Source organism: Grus americana, chromosome 7 (assembly GCF_028858705.1).
Source record: "Grus americana isolate bGruAme1 chromosome 7, bGruAme1.mat, whole genome shotgun sequence".
NCBI classification, from domain to species: Eukaryota; Metazoa; Chordata; class Aves; order Gruiformes; family Gruidae; genus Grus; species Grus americana.
The window spans coordinates 9,688,588-9,702,644 of NC_072858.1; the positions used below are offsets into that span (position 1 = coordinate 9,688,588).

At 46.7% G+C, this 14,057-nt stretch overlaps 1 protein-coding gene across 3 annotated transcripts in view; it reads right to left on the reverse strand.

The window, feature by feature from the left end:
* The window catches only part of VWA2 (von Willebrand factor A domain containing 2), a 28,453-nt gene that overhangs the window by 563 nt on the left and 13,833 nt on the right, over positions 1–14,057 (reverse strand). The window contains exons 6-13 of one of the 3 annotated variants that reach the window (XM_054832103.1): positions 10,184–10,378; positions 9,688–9,818; positions 8,865–8,997; positions 7,061–7,116; positions 6,092–6,199; positions 4,669–5,250; positions 3,794–4,345; positions 502–624 (exon numbers count right to left, since the gene is read on the reverse strand). In XM_054832103.1, the coding sequence (XP_054688078.1) occupies positions 502–624; positions 3,794–4,345; positions 4,669–5,250; positions 6,092–6,199; positions 7,061–7,116; positions 8,865–8,997; positions 9,688–9,818; positions 10,184–10,378 (1,880 nt within the window). The remainder of the gene's footprint in view (positions 1–501; positions 625–3,793; positions 4,346–4,668; positions 5,251–6,091; positions 6,200–7,060; positions 7,117–8,864; positions 8,998–9,687; positions 9,819–10,183; positions 10,379–14,057) is intronic. The other 2 variants (XM_054832104.1, XM_054832105.1) reach the window with 2 other exon arrangements.

Below are 14,057 nucleotides of genomic sequence, written 5' to 3' on the forward strand. Positions count from 1 at the left end.
AGCCATTGCTCCCCTGCTGAAGAGGAGGAAGGCAATGGAGAGGCTTTTGCACCATGGAAAGCACTGGAAGCAATAGAGGGTCACACTCCAACAGAGACAGCTTACTCCTATAAAAAGGGAGCCAGAGCTTTCCACCCCAGGAGTCAAGGAGGGTTTGTTTCTTCTAGCAGGGCAGAGGGAAAAGAAGAACAGAACAGAGTGGAGGAAGATCACCAAAATTATTAGACCTTCTTGTGGTCCCCTCACAGTCAACCCTCTTAGTAAATGTGTGAAACGGGGCACAGCTTCTGGAGAGAAGCCCTTGTTCGCCTCAGCAGCCCAAATCTCTCCACTTCCCATGTGATAGAGGCCATGTCAGCACCAAGATCCCCATCACCAAACAGCTGTCCAAGAGTTACAGCTACATCTCTGCTCAAGGGAGAGGTGGAGATGTGGGATCCATTCACAGGGGCTGGGCAGAATGGATGACTTCATCTGCAGTTGCCATGTGCTGGTCCTTACTGGTCTCACAGTGGGGTCCTTCCCAGCCGCGGCATTCACACCGGTAGCTCCCAGGCCCAAGGATGCATACGCCCTGGTTCATACATGGGTTGGGTTTGCACAGGTTCACGGGGCTTTTTGCTTCTGCAACAAACACAAGCAGAACAGCAGGCTCAGGCACAGAGTATTAATAGCTAGGACGCACATCCATCAGGAATGCTGCAAAAACATATATATTTTTGCAACTATATAACTCAGACATCAAAAAATGTCATCTAGGGCTAATGGGATTGGAAAACCACATTAACATGGCAGAGGGTCCAAGCTTGCAACCCCATCTTGACGCAGAGGACAAACTCCTCTGTGTTTAACCTAGAGAAGAGGAACAGCTTTGCTAGATGTTCTAATCTGGAGGATAATATTCCTAATAAAGTTTAAAAGAGTGACGTCGTGTTAGGCTGCATATCAAAGAAAAGCAAAACGGAGCATCTTCAGAGCTGTGCACTGGACACACGAGCACCTCTAAGCCTTCCCACATCTAGACACTGCCAATGCTGAGCAAGACACATGGCCTGCTCCAAGCAGTTTACAACCCCAAACGCCACTGCATTTCAAACCCCACTTTGCCCTGGAGACAACCTGAGTTTCCACCAGAGAAGAGCAAGGACAAGAGGTCAGCTAGGAAGCAGGAACGGCGTGAATAGAAAATAACAGAGGAGAAATTTCTGGGCTTCTTGGAGGTTTGAGAGAAAAGCCTGCAACCACGGCCCAAGCTGTTATTAGCCCTGTTCTTGTGAAGTATGTGACAGCTTTCCCAACCCTCTTAACACAGCCGAGCCCAGCTGTCAGCAGGGCTGGCAGTGTTTCATGCTGCCTTGCTGTGAATACGTTAGGTTAAGTAGCAGCATCCCAGAGGGAGTTGCTTCCAGTCTGCTGGCAACTCCACCGCAGTGTTGGTAAGGGTGTGAAATTCCTCTGCTGAACAACTACATGGTGTAGAGTCTGGAGCTGCTAGTCTTGCCCTTTGCTCTGCAGTAGAAAAAACACAGAGGCAGTAGGAAAAGGGGAAGAAGGAAAGAATGTGAATTCTATCCACTATCCATCAGGACAGTTCCTACAGCTTACCACACACTGTGTTCTCCCTGTACAGATAACGGTATATGCACATCAGCTCTCAACCTACACCCAATCAGCAAAATTATCATTGAATTTCAGTTTTTTGACAGTCAAAACCTGTATCTGAGACATCTCAATCTTTAGTTCCTCTTGATTTTATATGGAGCCAAGTTGGGTTCAACAACATTTCTGTCATCATGGGACATCTCAGATGGGGTCCTGCCTGACTGTATCCCTAGGGATGGACACGTTTGCTTTTACCACAGGCTGGTAGAGCCACTGGCAATGAAAACCAGGGACCCGACACCCATCTTCCAGGTGCTGGCTGCTCCCCAGAGAGCTTTTCCATGGTGCTCTGCTCCACGTGCCATGCGCCCACCACTTCCCTCCATGGCTATCCCACAGCATAACCCCATGGTCCCTGTTTGGGGGAATCATGTTATTCCACCCCGACACCATTCCTCTGAACTCAAGCCTACTGTTAATGCAGTATCATCTTAAATAACCTTCTTGCACTTCAGGGATTATACCTTTCAATGATCCCAAGAGTCTGTATTTCCATTACTCAGATTCAGATATATTTAATGCTTGGAATCTTTTCTCTTAGAGCCTGGATCTTTTTTTTTTCTGGTCTCTTCCCAGCTGAACCTCAGAATAAATACAGTATTTCAGGTGTCCAGAGGCAGGGTCTGTTTTTCACATACTTTTATCATGAGTCACAAATTTTTTAAAGTCCCTTCACAGACAATGATTCTGTTATTGAGTCTTGGACTTGGAGTACAAGACTGAATGAAGGGCTTATCTTTACATCATCCTTGGTCCCAGCCTATCTAGTACAAACAGCGATTGCCTGCACATGAAATGAAAGTAGCAATTCAGTCTCAGGAAATGATATGTTATTACCCTAACTCACCGAACCTTGCCATCTCTTCCTCTTCATCCGTGGCGTTGTAGTTAATTTCATGGTACAGTAGATTGTTTTTATAATAACACAGCTGAAAATACCACTGCAATACAGCACATTGAAAAGCTCCAGGTAGAAACTATCTGCAGAACCTGCCAGGAGACTCACCCCAAAAAGACAGCCCTGTAGTTCTTTCTAACCCTGAAGGAGCCGCAGGCATGCCCAAAGATGAAAAGGACCTTTGATTGTGCTGGAGCTCAACACGCTTCTTCATGTGATCTTACAAACAGGTTGAAACATAACAAAAGCAAATAGCTAGATGTTAAACTCAGACTATTTTGAATGAGAAACAAGGCATGGCGTTTTGACTAGGAGCACTTTAGCCACCACTAATGTCTGTGAACCAGGGCTGCTATCCTTTCTGAAAAGCTGTTTTCCATCAAACACAGGCACTCACACTCAGCACGCAAGTGTTTCAAACTTGGTATCAGAGTCAATTTTTTCCCAGCTGGGGACTGGCCCTCAGGCCTCAAAGTTTTGAAGAAAGTGCACCTTTTTCTTTTTCTTTTTTTGCACAACCATAAGCTTTTACACGAGTATTTGAAAAATCTTCCCCCTTGAACACTTTGGAGATAAGGATTTGGTCCTGCAAATGAAATTAATCACAAGGTACCTGAAGGCCTCAATTTAACAGTCTGCGGACTTCATAACGGATAGATTCTGAATTTAGGATTAAATCCTGTGCAACACAAACAACATCTGGAGAGCCTACATGCTAAGTTCAGTAGCAGGACACTAAGGAGGAACAGGAGTGATGAGGTTTCAGACCCGCCACTTTGCAAACACCTGGGCACAAACCTGTTGAACAAGACAGCAAAGATTTCACCCAGGGACCAACACTACTGCAGAAATCTGTCCCCCTAAGCCCCGCCTACAACATTGCAGGGGGTACAGTAATGCACAGCAAAATTCTATATGTTTAAAGCAACATCAGAGAAAGAGCAAACTTTTTTTTTTTTTTTTTTCCCCAGGGAAAGCAGAACCTAGACCTGGCAGGGCTGGAAAGAGCCAGTCACACTAAGCCCAACCTCACCCACTGGGCTGAATCTTATGAAAGTTGGTTCCTATTCCTATAGGATTGCTTTGGACAGACAGCAGATCTCTATACCATAGTTTCCCCATCTGAAAAACGTAAAAGATAATATCAAGCTCACTCGGTAAAGCTTCAGAAAACTTATGATAACAATGGCTGGTGGTACCAGCATAAAGAGAAAGGATGGGACATTCTCTCACCTTCACAGATTCTTTCGATGATAAGGTCTTGGTAATACTGCAGGTCTTCATAGGAGGAGACATGGACCAGATAGTTGGGAGACCCAGCTACCCTCAGCAGCACATCCGCCCGTGCGTCCCCGATGACAACCACAAATACCGAGATGCCATTGTCCCTCAGCTGCTGAGCTGGGGCAGCTGCATCCTCCATGCCATCCCCATTTGTTAGCATCACCACCACCTTGTTGACACCAGGTCTTGCTCCTTTCTGCACTGTCATCACATCACCATAAATATGCAGCAAGGCGCTGCCAGCAGAGGCCAAGTCCCCGAAGAAAGGCACCTGGCTGATGGCTTGGAGGACATCTGAATTGCTTGTGTGGGTGTCCAAAGCGAACGCAGTGTGAGCTTTGCTGCCATAGATCACAAGGGCAATTTGGGTGACATCCCGGTTGATGCTGAAGTGCAAACAGCTGCTCCTGACAAAGCTCCTCAGCCGCAGAAAATTCTCCAGGCCAACTCCAGACGAGGCATCCAATGCAAATGCCAAATCAAGAGACTGTGCCTGGCAGCCTGGATAAGAGAGTGCAAACACGGTATTTTTCAGAATATATACGTACTCCTTTCTGACAAAAAAAAGTGGGGGGGAGGGAAATGGTGGACAAAATTAATCACTGCTGATCACTGACTGTGAAGGGTGATCTATGACCCTTTCACACCAATACACAGAGATCCACCATAAAAAGCAGTGATAGAAGGTTAGTCCCTCGATCTGTGACTGACACACACAAAACAAGGACATTCAACCTTCTGTCCTTCCCTCCTCCCCAGTGGAGTTCAGAAGACCTCCTTGTGGTTGACAAACTCATCCCGCAATGCCCATATCACAGTCTTACCTTCAGGATTGTCCACATAGCAGATTCTTCTCTGCAGCTCTGGGATCCTGTTGAACAGGTCCTGGGGGTCTGAGTAGACAATTGTCTGCTTTGGATTGCCAGTCACCTTGGTCAGCTCTGCCCTCATGAAGCGACTGCCTACACCGATCAAGAAGAGATCTCGGTCCCTCGCATACTTAGCAGCTTCTGCCACTGGATCCTGGGACTTGGAGTCCGTGAGCAAGACAACCACACGTGGGAGATCATCCTGCATGTCTGCAAAGACTGGGGTACTCCTAAAACCATGCTGTGCAATGTACTGCAGGGCTCTGCCTGTCAGGGTTCCTCCTCCACTGAAATTCAAAGCATCAATGCTCTTCATGAGACTGAATGCATCCTTATGTTGGCCCACTTCAATGGGCATCTTGACATCGTTATCGTACTGGGCCACCCCCACGTTCATTGGTGAGTCCTGACCCATCACTGCTTGGAGGAACCTCTTGAGGAACGCCTTGTAGCGCAGGAACCCTTCCAGTGTGACCCCTGCCGAGCTGTCCATCAGGAAAAGGAGATCCACGCCACACTCAAGTCTCAGCTTTGGTGCTGAAAAGGGAGACAGCAATTTGTCATCAGCACGGCAACAAGAGAAGCGTGCTGGGCACTTCAGCTGGGGCCTGCTGGAAGCCCTGGGGTGTGGAGAAGGGACATTGCGTCCAGTAACCTAAATGGTTCGCCAGGCATGTCAGGAGCTGGAGGACAACTGTGCCAGGCGTGTGCTTTATTTTGGTTGGATGCCACATAAGCCTTTAGAGACAGGAAATATCTGTGGGAATCTGGGGGGGATTCCTGAACGTTTGGGTGGCAAACTTCAAATTAGAAATGACAACTCCACTCTCTTAGTATTCTGGGGAAAACACTCCGGGTTTCAGTACATCGTATTTTGGAGAAAGGAGAAAGCCCAAGCACCAGACCTTCATCTGTAACACCCTGAGACACTTTGAAGTGGGAGTCTTGATTGTGGAGGAAGTACAAAGCATTTTCTGAAGATCAGGACCTTCTTGGGTTTCTTACATTGAAACCCAAAAATCAGAGTCCCTCCTGGGACCATGCGTGCAGGGAGGGGACCAACAGACATACCTATGCATCTCTCCCAATTTCTCTGTTCTGCTGCTCACACAGCACCTGCATTTAGAAACAAAGGCAGCCACACCAGGGTGAGACCGTCAGTATCGGTGCTCTCCATATCCACAAGGTTTCTGAGCAGCAAGACCTAGTCACTGGGCCTGACAGTCATAACCAGCATGAGAGAAAGCTCGGCCTGGCTCCCAGAGAAAAACCCAAAGGCTGCAGCCCAACCTCAGTTGTCCCTGTGGCCATGCCATAGGCACCGCAAAGGCAGGACACAGCCAAGAAAGAAGGAGGGAGAGCGCGGGTTCACACCTACCGCAGTGGATGTCTCCTCCATACCCCACTGGGCAGAGGCAGTGGTATTTGTCCAGTCCCTCTGGGACACACGTGCCCCCGTTCTGGCATGGCTGGGAGTCACAAGGGTCTAAACGGGACCAGGGACGGGAAAGAGAGGGAGTCAGCAGGGAGCCTGCCCCTTCCCGTCCCAGTGTGAGCATTGCTGTTAGCGGAAAAGGGGTCACACCTCTGCCCCTCTTGCTGCAGAGCTTGAACTAACACAGGGCCATGTGCACCCTCACCTCCACGGCTGTTCCGTTTTGGGACGGCGAAGAGAGCAGACCAGACTGTGACCTCACTTCATTTGCCTCAGAACACCACCAATGAAATTTTGTTTGTGTAACTACAGAATCGCTAAAGGTCATGCAGCCCTGTCAGATTTACACCAGGAATGAAGGGATCAGAGTCTGGCCTGCTGCTTAGACAATGCTGTACTGACAAAGAAAATAAAGGCACTGTCACCAGAACCATCAAAAAGATGGGGTTAAGGGCAGAACTCAAGGACCATAGCTATCTCCAGAGTGAAAAAAACAAGTTGGCAATCAGTAAGTGTCAGGTTCCCTGCTAAACCGACAATGTTCATGATATCAAGTGAGTAAGTGGAGGCGTCTTGCTGCATACTCCCCTAGCTGGAGAGCAGGGACTCCTCGCAGGCATTGGGAAGCAGTGCAAGCCTCTGCCCCAGGAACAAGAGCAGATGAGGATTAACTGGCTCCTTAAATGGAAAGTGAAATGACGGGCAGATATTTTAATCCAGAAAAACTTCGGTCATAGATAGCCATGAGACAGGAAAAAAAAAAAGGGACGTAATATCGACTTCTTGCTAGGGATCACAATCTCTCACTCAGAACAAAATTTTTAGAAGTGAGAATAAAACCCCATCTTTTTATTCTTTAGTTATTACCCTTCCTGCTTTGTAAATACAATTTTAAAAAAGGCTAAGTCTTACCTGGACATACAGTTCGGAAGCACCTGGATGGGTGTTTTATCAAGACTCTCTTCCATCTGAAACAGGAAGAATAAAATGTATCATGAATTTAAAGATGAACAAGGTATCTTCAAGGTTGACCTTACTGTGTTTTAAATGGAACAACTTTTCCTTTGAAAACACAATTTTTCAAAACAAGTATTTCAAAAGAAGATGCCCATTCTGAGTGGGGTGGCAAAAGAAAAAAAATATAATTTAATCAATTCTACTCTTGGTTTTGAATTCTACCTTAACATTTTATATTTAAAGATTATTAATGTATTTTTAAAGCTCCAAATAATTATATTTTAGTTGCTTCAGAAAAGATGTTAAACTTTTTGCTCCAAATTAGAATGAAAAGAAAATTGTACAGCATTGAGAATTTCTTATTCAATATTAATTCTAGTAGCTAACCTATTCAGCTGCAACAACTAGTGGACAAGCAGGGTTTAGACTGGGAAGAAATCCTCAGTCCTCAGCCGTGCCTCCCAGTGGGATTTTTCAACTTCCTCCATCATTTCCCTGCCCTAGTATGATATGAAAAAACCCACACCCTAGAGCAGGAGTATATATTTGCCACACGTAAGAGGGCAGCTAACACTGGCTCCTGACAATGAGATGATTTCTGCTTTAAACTTTCATCCCTGTTAATCAGGTTTCTATTTCTCCAGTACCTGCAGCTTTATCATGCCACTAATCTTCCAGTGCTCTGCATTAGGGATGCCCAAACTCATGGCAACTGTGGCCCAAAACCATCACTTTCGGGATGCCATAAGCAAGCCATGAGCTGCTCTGCTTTCCCACGTAGGCTCTGAGGTACAGGTATCTGGAAACACTCACAGCCATTAGGACAAGTCTGAAATTGTCTATACAATCATCCCCCAGTATATCTGTGCAGCAGGCCATCAATGCACAGCCCAGATCCGGAGTGATTTTCAAACATTAGTCTGACTGCCTGGCATTAAAACAAACACATCAAGCATCTGTTCAAAGGGAAACCAATCCCCCTACCAATTTCTGTACAATGCCACTTTCACTCAGCTCTTTTTATCAGCAGAGAGCACGAAGCTGCCTTTCCCTTCGCAGCTCATTTTTAAAGCACTTCTCCCGCTGTACTGTCTACAGTCACAGTATTATTTGAAGGACCTGACATGCTTTATGGGTTTTTAGCTCCAGTCTCCTCTCCCCAGGCAAGAGGACATTTCCCTTACACAGCTCACTGCCATCGACCTGACAATACAGCTCTTTGTGCGCATCCCAGTTTTGGCACTGCCGTACTATGACCGGGGGGGTATTTTCTGCCAATGACTGGAGCCTCTGCATAGGACAGTCCTTCCTAAGCCCCCCAGGGCAGCCAAGCAAAGGAAAAAGTGCTTCTCTGAAAGGAAGAGAGCCTGTGTGGATGTAAACAGAACTAGCACCAACACAGGGAGCCAGACCTAGAAACCTTCTGCAGAACAGAGTCAGTACAAAGATGTAAACTTCAAAGCATCTCGGTTCAACAGGTAGGAAACTAATCCCAATTCCATTTATAATATTTGTGGTGCTCTTGGGCTAATCATCTTCTGCTTCTTTGTCTCAGTTCCTCCTCTCACCCTTTGCTTCTCAGATCAGTCAATGGTAAGAGCAAGGAGAGCCTCTTCCTAGGTCTAGAGACCATGTTTGCACGAGTCTTCTTCTGAGGGATCTTCATCCCAGCAAAGAGTCATGGTCAGATAAAAGCCTTATTACCATCTCTATCGTATTCTCTCAGCTCCATTCTTAGAGATGTGGATGTCCATCTCACCTGTAGAAAGGGCACAGTGAAGCCCGCACTGCATTTGGCTGCTTTGAGCCTTTCCAACACACATAGTTTCCAGCCAGCTCTTTCACAGTCTCCAGGGTCCTGCGTTCACAAGGGTGGTTTTCAACTTTGCAGCCTGTAGCAAAGAACAAATCCAACCTAGGATCAATTGCCTGAAAATACAAAGTTTGTGTGGGAGTAGTGCACTACTTTGAAATGGGTTGGTCTTCCTCATCTACCTGCCAACAACAGACCAGGCAGTGCTTCATGGAGCCTTCCATGAAAGCCCAGAAGAGAAATTTTCTGTCGACGAGCTCACCAGCCTACCCCCCTTCTGGGGTGCTCGCTATTCAGCCTCCTTTGCTAATAAACTTGCACTGCTGAGGTCAGGGTTCGATGACAACTTTTCAGCCCCTCTGGTGCCTTTGTCATTCATGTATTTGATTTTCTTCTACCTCTGGACCACTCTAGTTCTATCTTTTCTATCTCTTGCAAGCCCTCAGTGGCCTCCCCTTAACACACAGCCAAGTCCATTAGAAGATTTAACACAACTGCCTTTATCCCTCCATCCCCCGTGACATGAGCAAGGACCAATATTCCTATTTTCAGAGGCAATAGAAAGATTTAGGATCCTGCAGCTTGCAGGTATTCGGACAGGTAGCTGGCAAGCATGCCATCCAGTCTGGGCACCAGAAGCAGGTTACCTCAAAGTGCAACACCTGCTAATTTCCCTGTACGCTTTCTGACACTGCCTCATCTTTCTCACTGAGGGACACAGTCCAAGCTTAAAGCATGGGCATGAAGGTGGAGCCAGGACAGGGGTTACCTGGAGCAGTGGCACTGCAGGCAGAACTGGTAAGTGTGCTGTACAGGCCGTTGGCAGCATCGTCGGCATCTCCAGCAAAGAGCACGTGCTGCTCGGTGGGCTCGCTAGCCAGCATGTGCAGCTCCTCCCACCTGCCGAGCAAGGGGGGAGTTCAACTGCCTAGTCATCCTCAAAGAACTGAGTATCAAAACAAACTCTGTGCAGCAGAGAGCTGATGCAAAACCATGACACCCTTCAAACAGTTTTCAAGATCCTGGTGTGTTTAGTCTCAGGCAATAGCACAGCTCTACTCAGTGGAAGAGCTTCCTTCACCAGCTCTGGTCCTCCCTCTACACCAGCCACCAAATTAGTGTTTCCTCCATGCCCTCTGTTACCCCCAAAATTCCCCTTTTCTCTTTCCAAAACTCATATCTAGCACAAGACCACCCCTCGCTCACTAAGACTTGCCATTTGGCTAGCTAGGCCTCCATTTCCCACTCTCTGGGAAGTTTCCTACCTTGGAAACTTGATTCCCACTGCAAAAACCGTGATGCGTCTCTCCTTCACCTGCATTGCAGGTATCGTGGTACTGCCCTGGGACTTTCCATCCGAAATGATGATCAAGACTGCAGGGACACTCAAGTTTCTGCCACCAGGGAATCCCTTGCGGAGAATGTACTTCAGAGCTCGACCTGTCTCTGTGCTCCCACCTCTAGAAAGAAGGGAGATAAAAATCAGAAAAGCAGAAATCAAAGTTTTTCTCCTGCTATTGAATTTAGCATTTGATTTTCAAATTTCCACCCTCTGGTAATGGGGAACTTAGCATATTTCTGCCTGTTGCCACAGAACACGCCCACAGAGATGTCTAATCCTGTCATTCTTGTCATCTTACTACCCACAGGTCCCATCTACTCATCCTTACCACCCTCCTCTCCAACCCAGAGTGGTCTCCAGAAGATTTCTAACACAGAGCAGGGTGTTTCTGCAATTGAAGCAGGAACCAGAGCTCTCAGATATCAGAGTTCTATTTCCAGCTTCGACAAATGTACCAGCTGCTTCTGTTTTTCCACCTGAAAATTGCAGTCACTTCTTTAAGAGTTGTGTGGAAAAGCTGGTTACAACAACCTCTTGTATTCCAGTCAGAAACACGGTACAAGTGGGCATAATGAACAAAGACCAACATCTCAAAGCAGTTTCCTTTCTCTTGATGCATAAACGTGCTATACATTCTTGTCACGTATCATCCCTTTCCCTCCATGGGACTTTCTGCTGTTCTCTGACCAAGAGCTAAGGCAGGGAGCTATGCGTCCCAGCTTGTCACCAGTCCAGCAGTCTCCTTGCCTTCTTCTCCCTGGTTGATCTGCAGGTTAATTTGATTTTCTACAAAAAGTCATTTGTCTATCCTGTAGTAAAGATCCTGAAAATACAAATGCTGAAAGCTTCTTAGTGTATCCCTGGAAACTCAGAAGGACTGAACACAAGGCATGCTTTCTTCAGGGCTTCACCAGTACGTTTTACATGAGGAAAGCAAACATTAAGAAAAGCCACTTGATGCTCCAATTGTCCAAACCCATGCTAAACTCAGTTAAAAGCAATACTCTCATCTGCTTGGTTGCTTGCCAGCAGCACTGGTATGATAGAGAAGGTGCACCAGACACTGACATTCACACAAGCTGTACCCATCACTTCTCGTTTTGGAGATGGGATCACCTGGAAGAAGCACAAGACCATTTAAAATGTGGCACAAGTTATCCACTTCAGCTCATTTGTGGCTCAGATGCCAAAGTTGCCTTACTCCTCATACTGCTTGCACTGCAGTAGTGTCCTGAAGTCCTGGCAGGGCCTGGGAGCCCTCAGGGCTGAGGTCTGCGCTATCATGGAGCTCATCTGGGGGTGTCTCCTGTCAAAAATTTCTTTCAATACAGGTAACTTGAAAAGTGGGATGAAGATAGTCCTGCCATCCTTTGCTTACAAAAGAATGGGATATCAAGAGATGAAGGGTCAGACTTGTAAAAGCATCAAATGATCCTGTCTGAAAATGTGCACATATCCATCTGCTCAGAAGAGCTAACTGATAGTGTGGTCCTGAAGAGAAGTGGGCCTGGGGACCAGGATGGAGGGGTCTGCAAGCTGACCTCTGAAGGAATGAAAACTAAGTGTCATCTTGGACCAAAGATGACAGAGGCAGATTTGAGCACCCAACCTGGGGCCTTCCCCACAAAACCATCTACTCCCTCTTGCCTGGCCCCATAAAAGCAGTTTCTGGTGGTGCAAGGAACCAACTACCTCCCTAATTTGGCAGATCTTGAATTCTGCCCTGGAGGAGGGAATATTTCTGAGGTAGAAAGTCATTAGTTCAATACTCAACAATCCCCTCGGCAGCAAAGTACTAAACCCACACCAGGATTCAGGTGCAACAGGGGGTACATTCCAGTGGTGACACATGCCAATGCTGACGTAAATCAGCAGGTAAACTGGGCTACAGCTAGGCGTTAGGGAATGGCAGACATCAAGCCTTGCAGCTATGCAATAACTCCCAAGGAAAAGCAACCTTGAATGCAGTATTAGAAAATAAGCTACACCTTGCCAGAGAACAGCTTTAGTCAAAGATGCTTTACAAATCCTGAGCCTCATTTCTTGTGAGATTATTAAAGAATAAGATTTGCTGACTGCTGGATGCCTCTTTAACCTAAGAGCATGATTGCCCTGCTGAGCCTGTAGATTCTGGAGGTGTCTGTTTGAGAGGTATGCTGCACATCACCACAAAGCCCCGGGGGGATGGAAAGAAAGGTCCCTCTGGCAGAAGAACGCACCCAAGACAAGACATGCTGACTGCAGGTAGGCAGGGTTATGGCCAGTGTCTGCACAGCACTAGGGTCTCTTTGGTGACGGCATACTGGATGTGAACTGGGAAGGAGTCCCTCATTGCAGAGGGTGCTGAAAATAAAGCAGAAGGGAATAAAAAGGGAAGTGCTATACATACACAGAGTCTAGGAGGGGAAGGACAAGGTGTGGTTGTTTTTATGGGCTGCACATTTACTCTAGTTGTTATTTCTTGCTAGTGAGCAACATGGGGCAGGGACTGTCCTCCTCTGCTTTCAAGACTTAACTTTAAATGAGTGTTAGAGATGCCTACTCAAGAGTGGGCTCCATGTTCTATGTATTATGAAATGTCATCAAAATTATATATAAAATGATCATCTCTGCCAGGCTGAGGCAGGAATGATCACACGGTGAGCCAAACACTGAAGTACTATTTAAGCAAAAGCCATGAGTAACCTAACAGAGACCTTGGAGAGGAGGTAAAAGATGGTCTCACCTCTGTCTTGCAGGGTGAGGTTTGGTGGACTGTGCAGCTGGATCCCAAGGTGGCTGGGTGAAATCAGCCCCAGCTGCCCCAACTCCTTATCTACCTCCCACACTCAGAGAGTTAGGCTACCCAAGGCACCCCAGCCCCCGCTGCCACCTACCTGACACAGCCAACTCAAGCTTCACATCAACCACCTACGTTCCCCACCCAGTCATCAACAGGCTAAGACCTTGCTACAACACAACACACTGGGCAAAAGCCTTTTGTTCTCTGTAAAAAACAAGGGCAACCTACACTGCAAGTTCGTCAGCTATTGTCACCAGCTTTGATCCCTGCCTACAACACATTATCTCTCGTTGCTGTTGGAGAGTTAAATATTTGCTTATCTCAAAGGGATAAATCCTGCATGGACGTGAGTCTCCCTGATCCTTTCATAGTAGTTCTCCATCTGCACAGCGTGAGAGATCTGTAACGTGCCGTCCCCAACCGGACATTTGATACTAGAGAGAGCCCAGCTCACTGGGAACATGCTTCAGACTTGTTGATAATTAAGCCACTAGATCAGAGAGGACATTTCCAGCTGTCTTCTAATTCTGTCCAAGGATTTGTCTTATAAATCACTTCCTATCATTGCCTTTTAGGGCTGCTTTTATTGCCATCCAGAGCAAGGAGAACCAAACCACAAGTGTTACTCCTTTCTTGGATGCATCATGTTCTCCTTCGTTTGTGTTGACACAAACACACCCTATTTGTTTTCTGAACATCCGTATTTTGCTTTAGCACCTGATTCCCAATTTGCTTGTTCTAAAAAAGCATTTGATCATGCTCAAGTTCATTCTTTTCCATCTACCGTCTGATTTTCACAGAAACTTTTTAATTCAGTACCTGCCAGGCCCTCTTGCTTTGAACTGCTTCCTCCTCTGCACTCCACCATTTCAAAGCATACTCAATGACCGTGTGTTCACAGCATGTCCAAATCTGCCTTTTCCTGACCAGATGTCAGTAGCTGTCAGACGCTTCAGTGAAAAGTGCTGTGCATGAGGGAAAATATATTGTGCATAGTCAGTCTGATGACTAAATC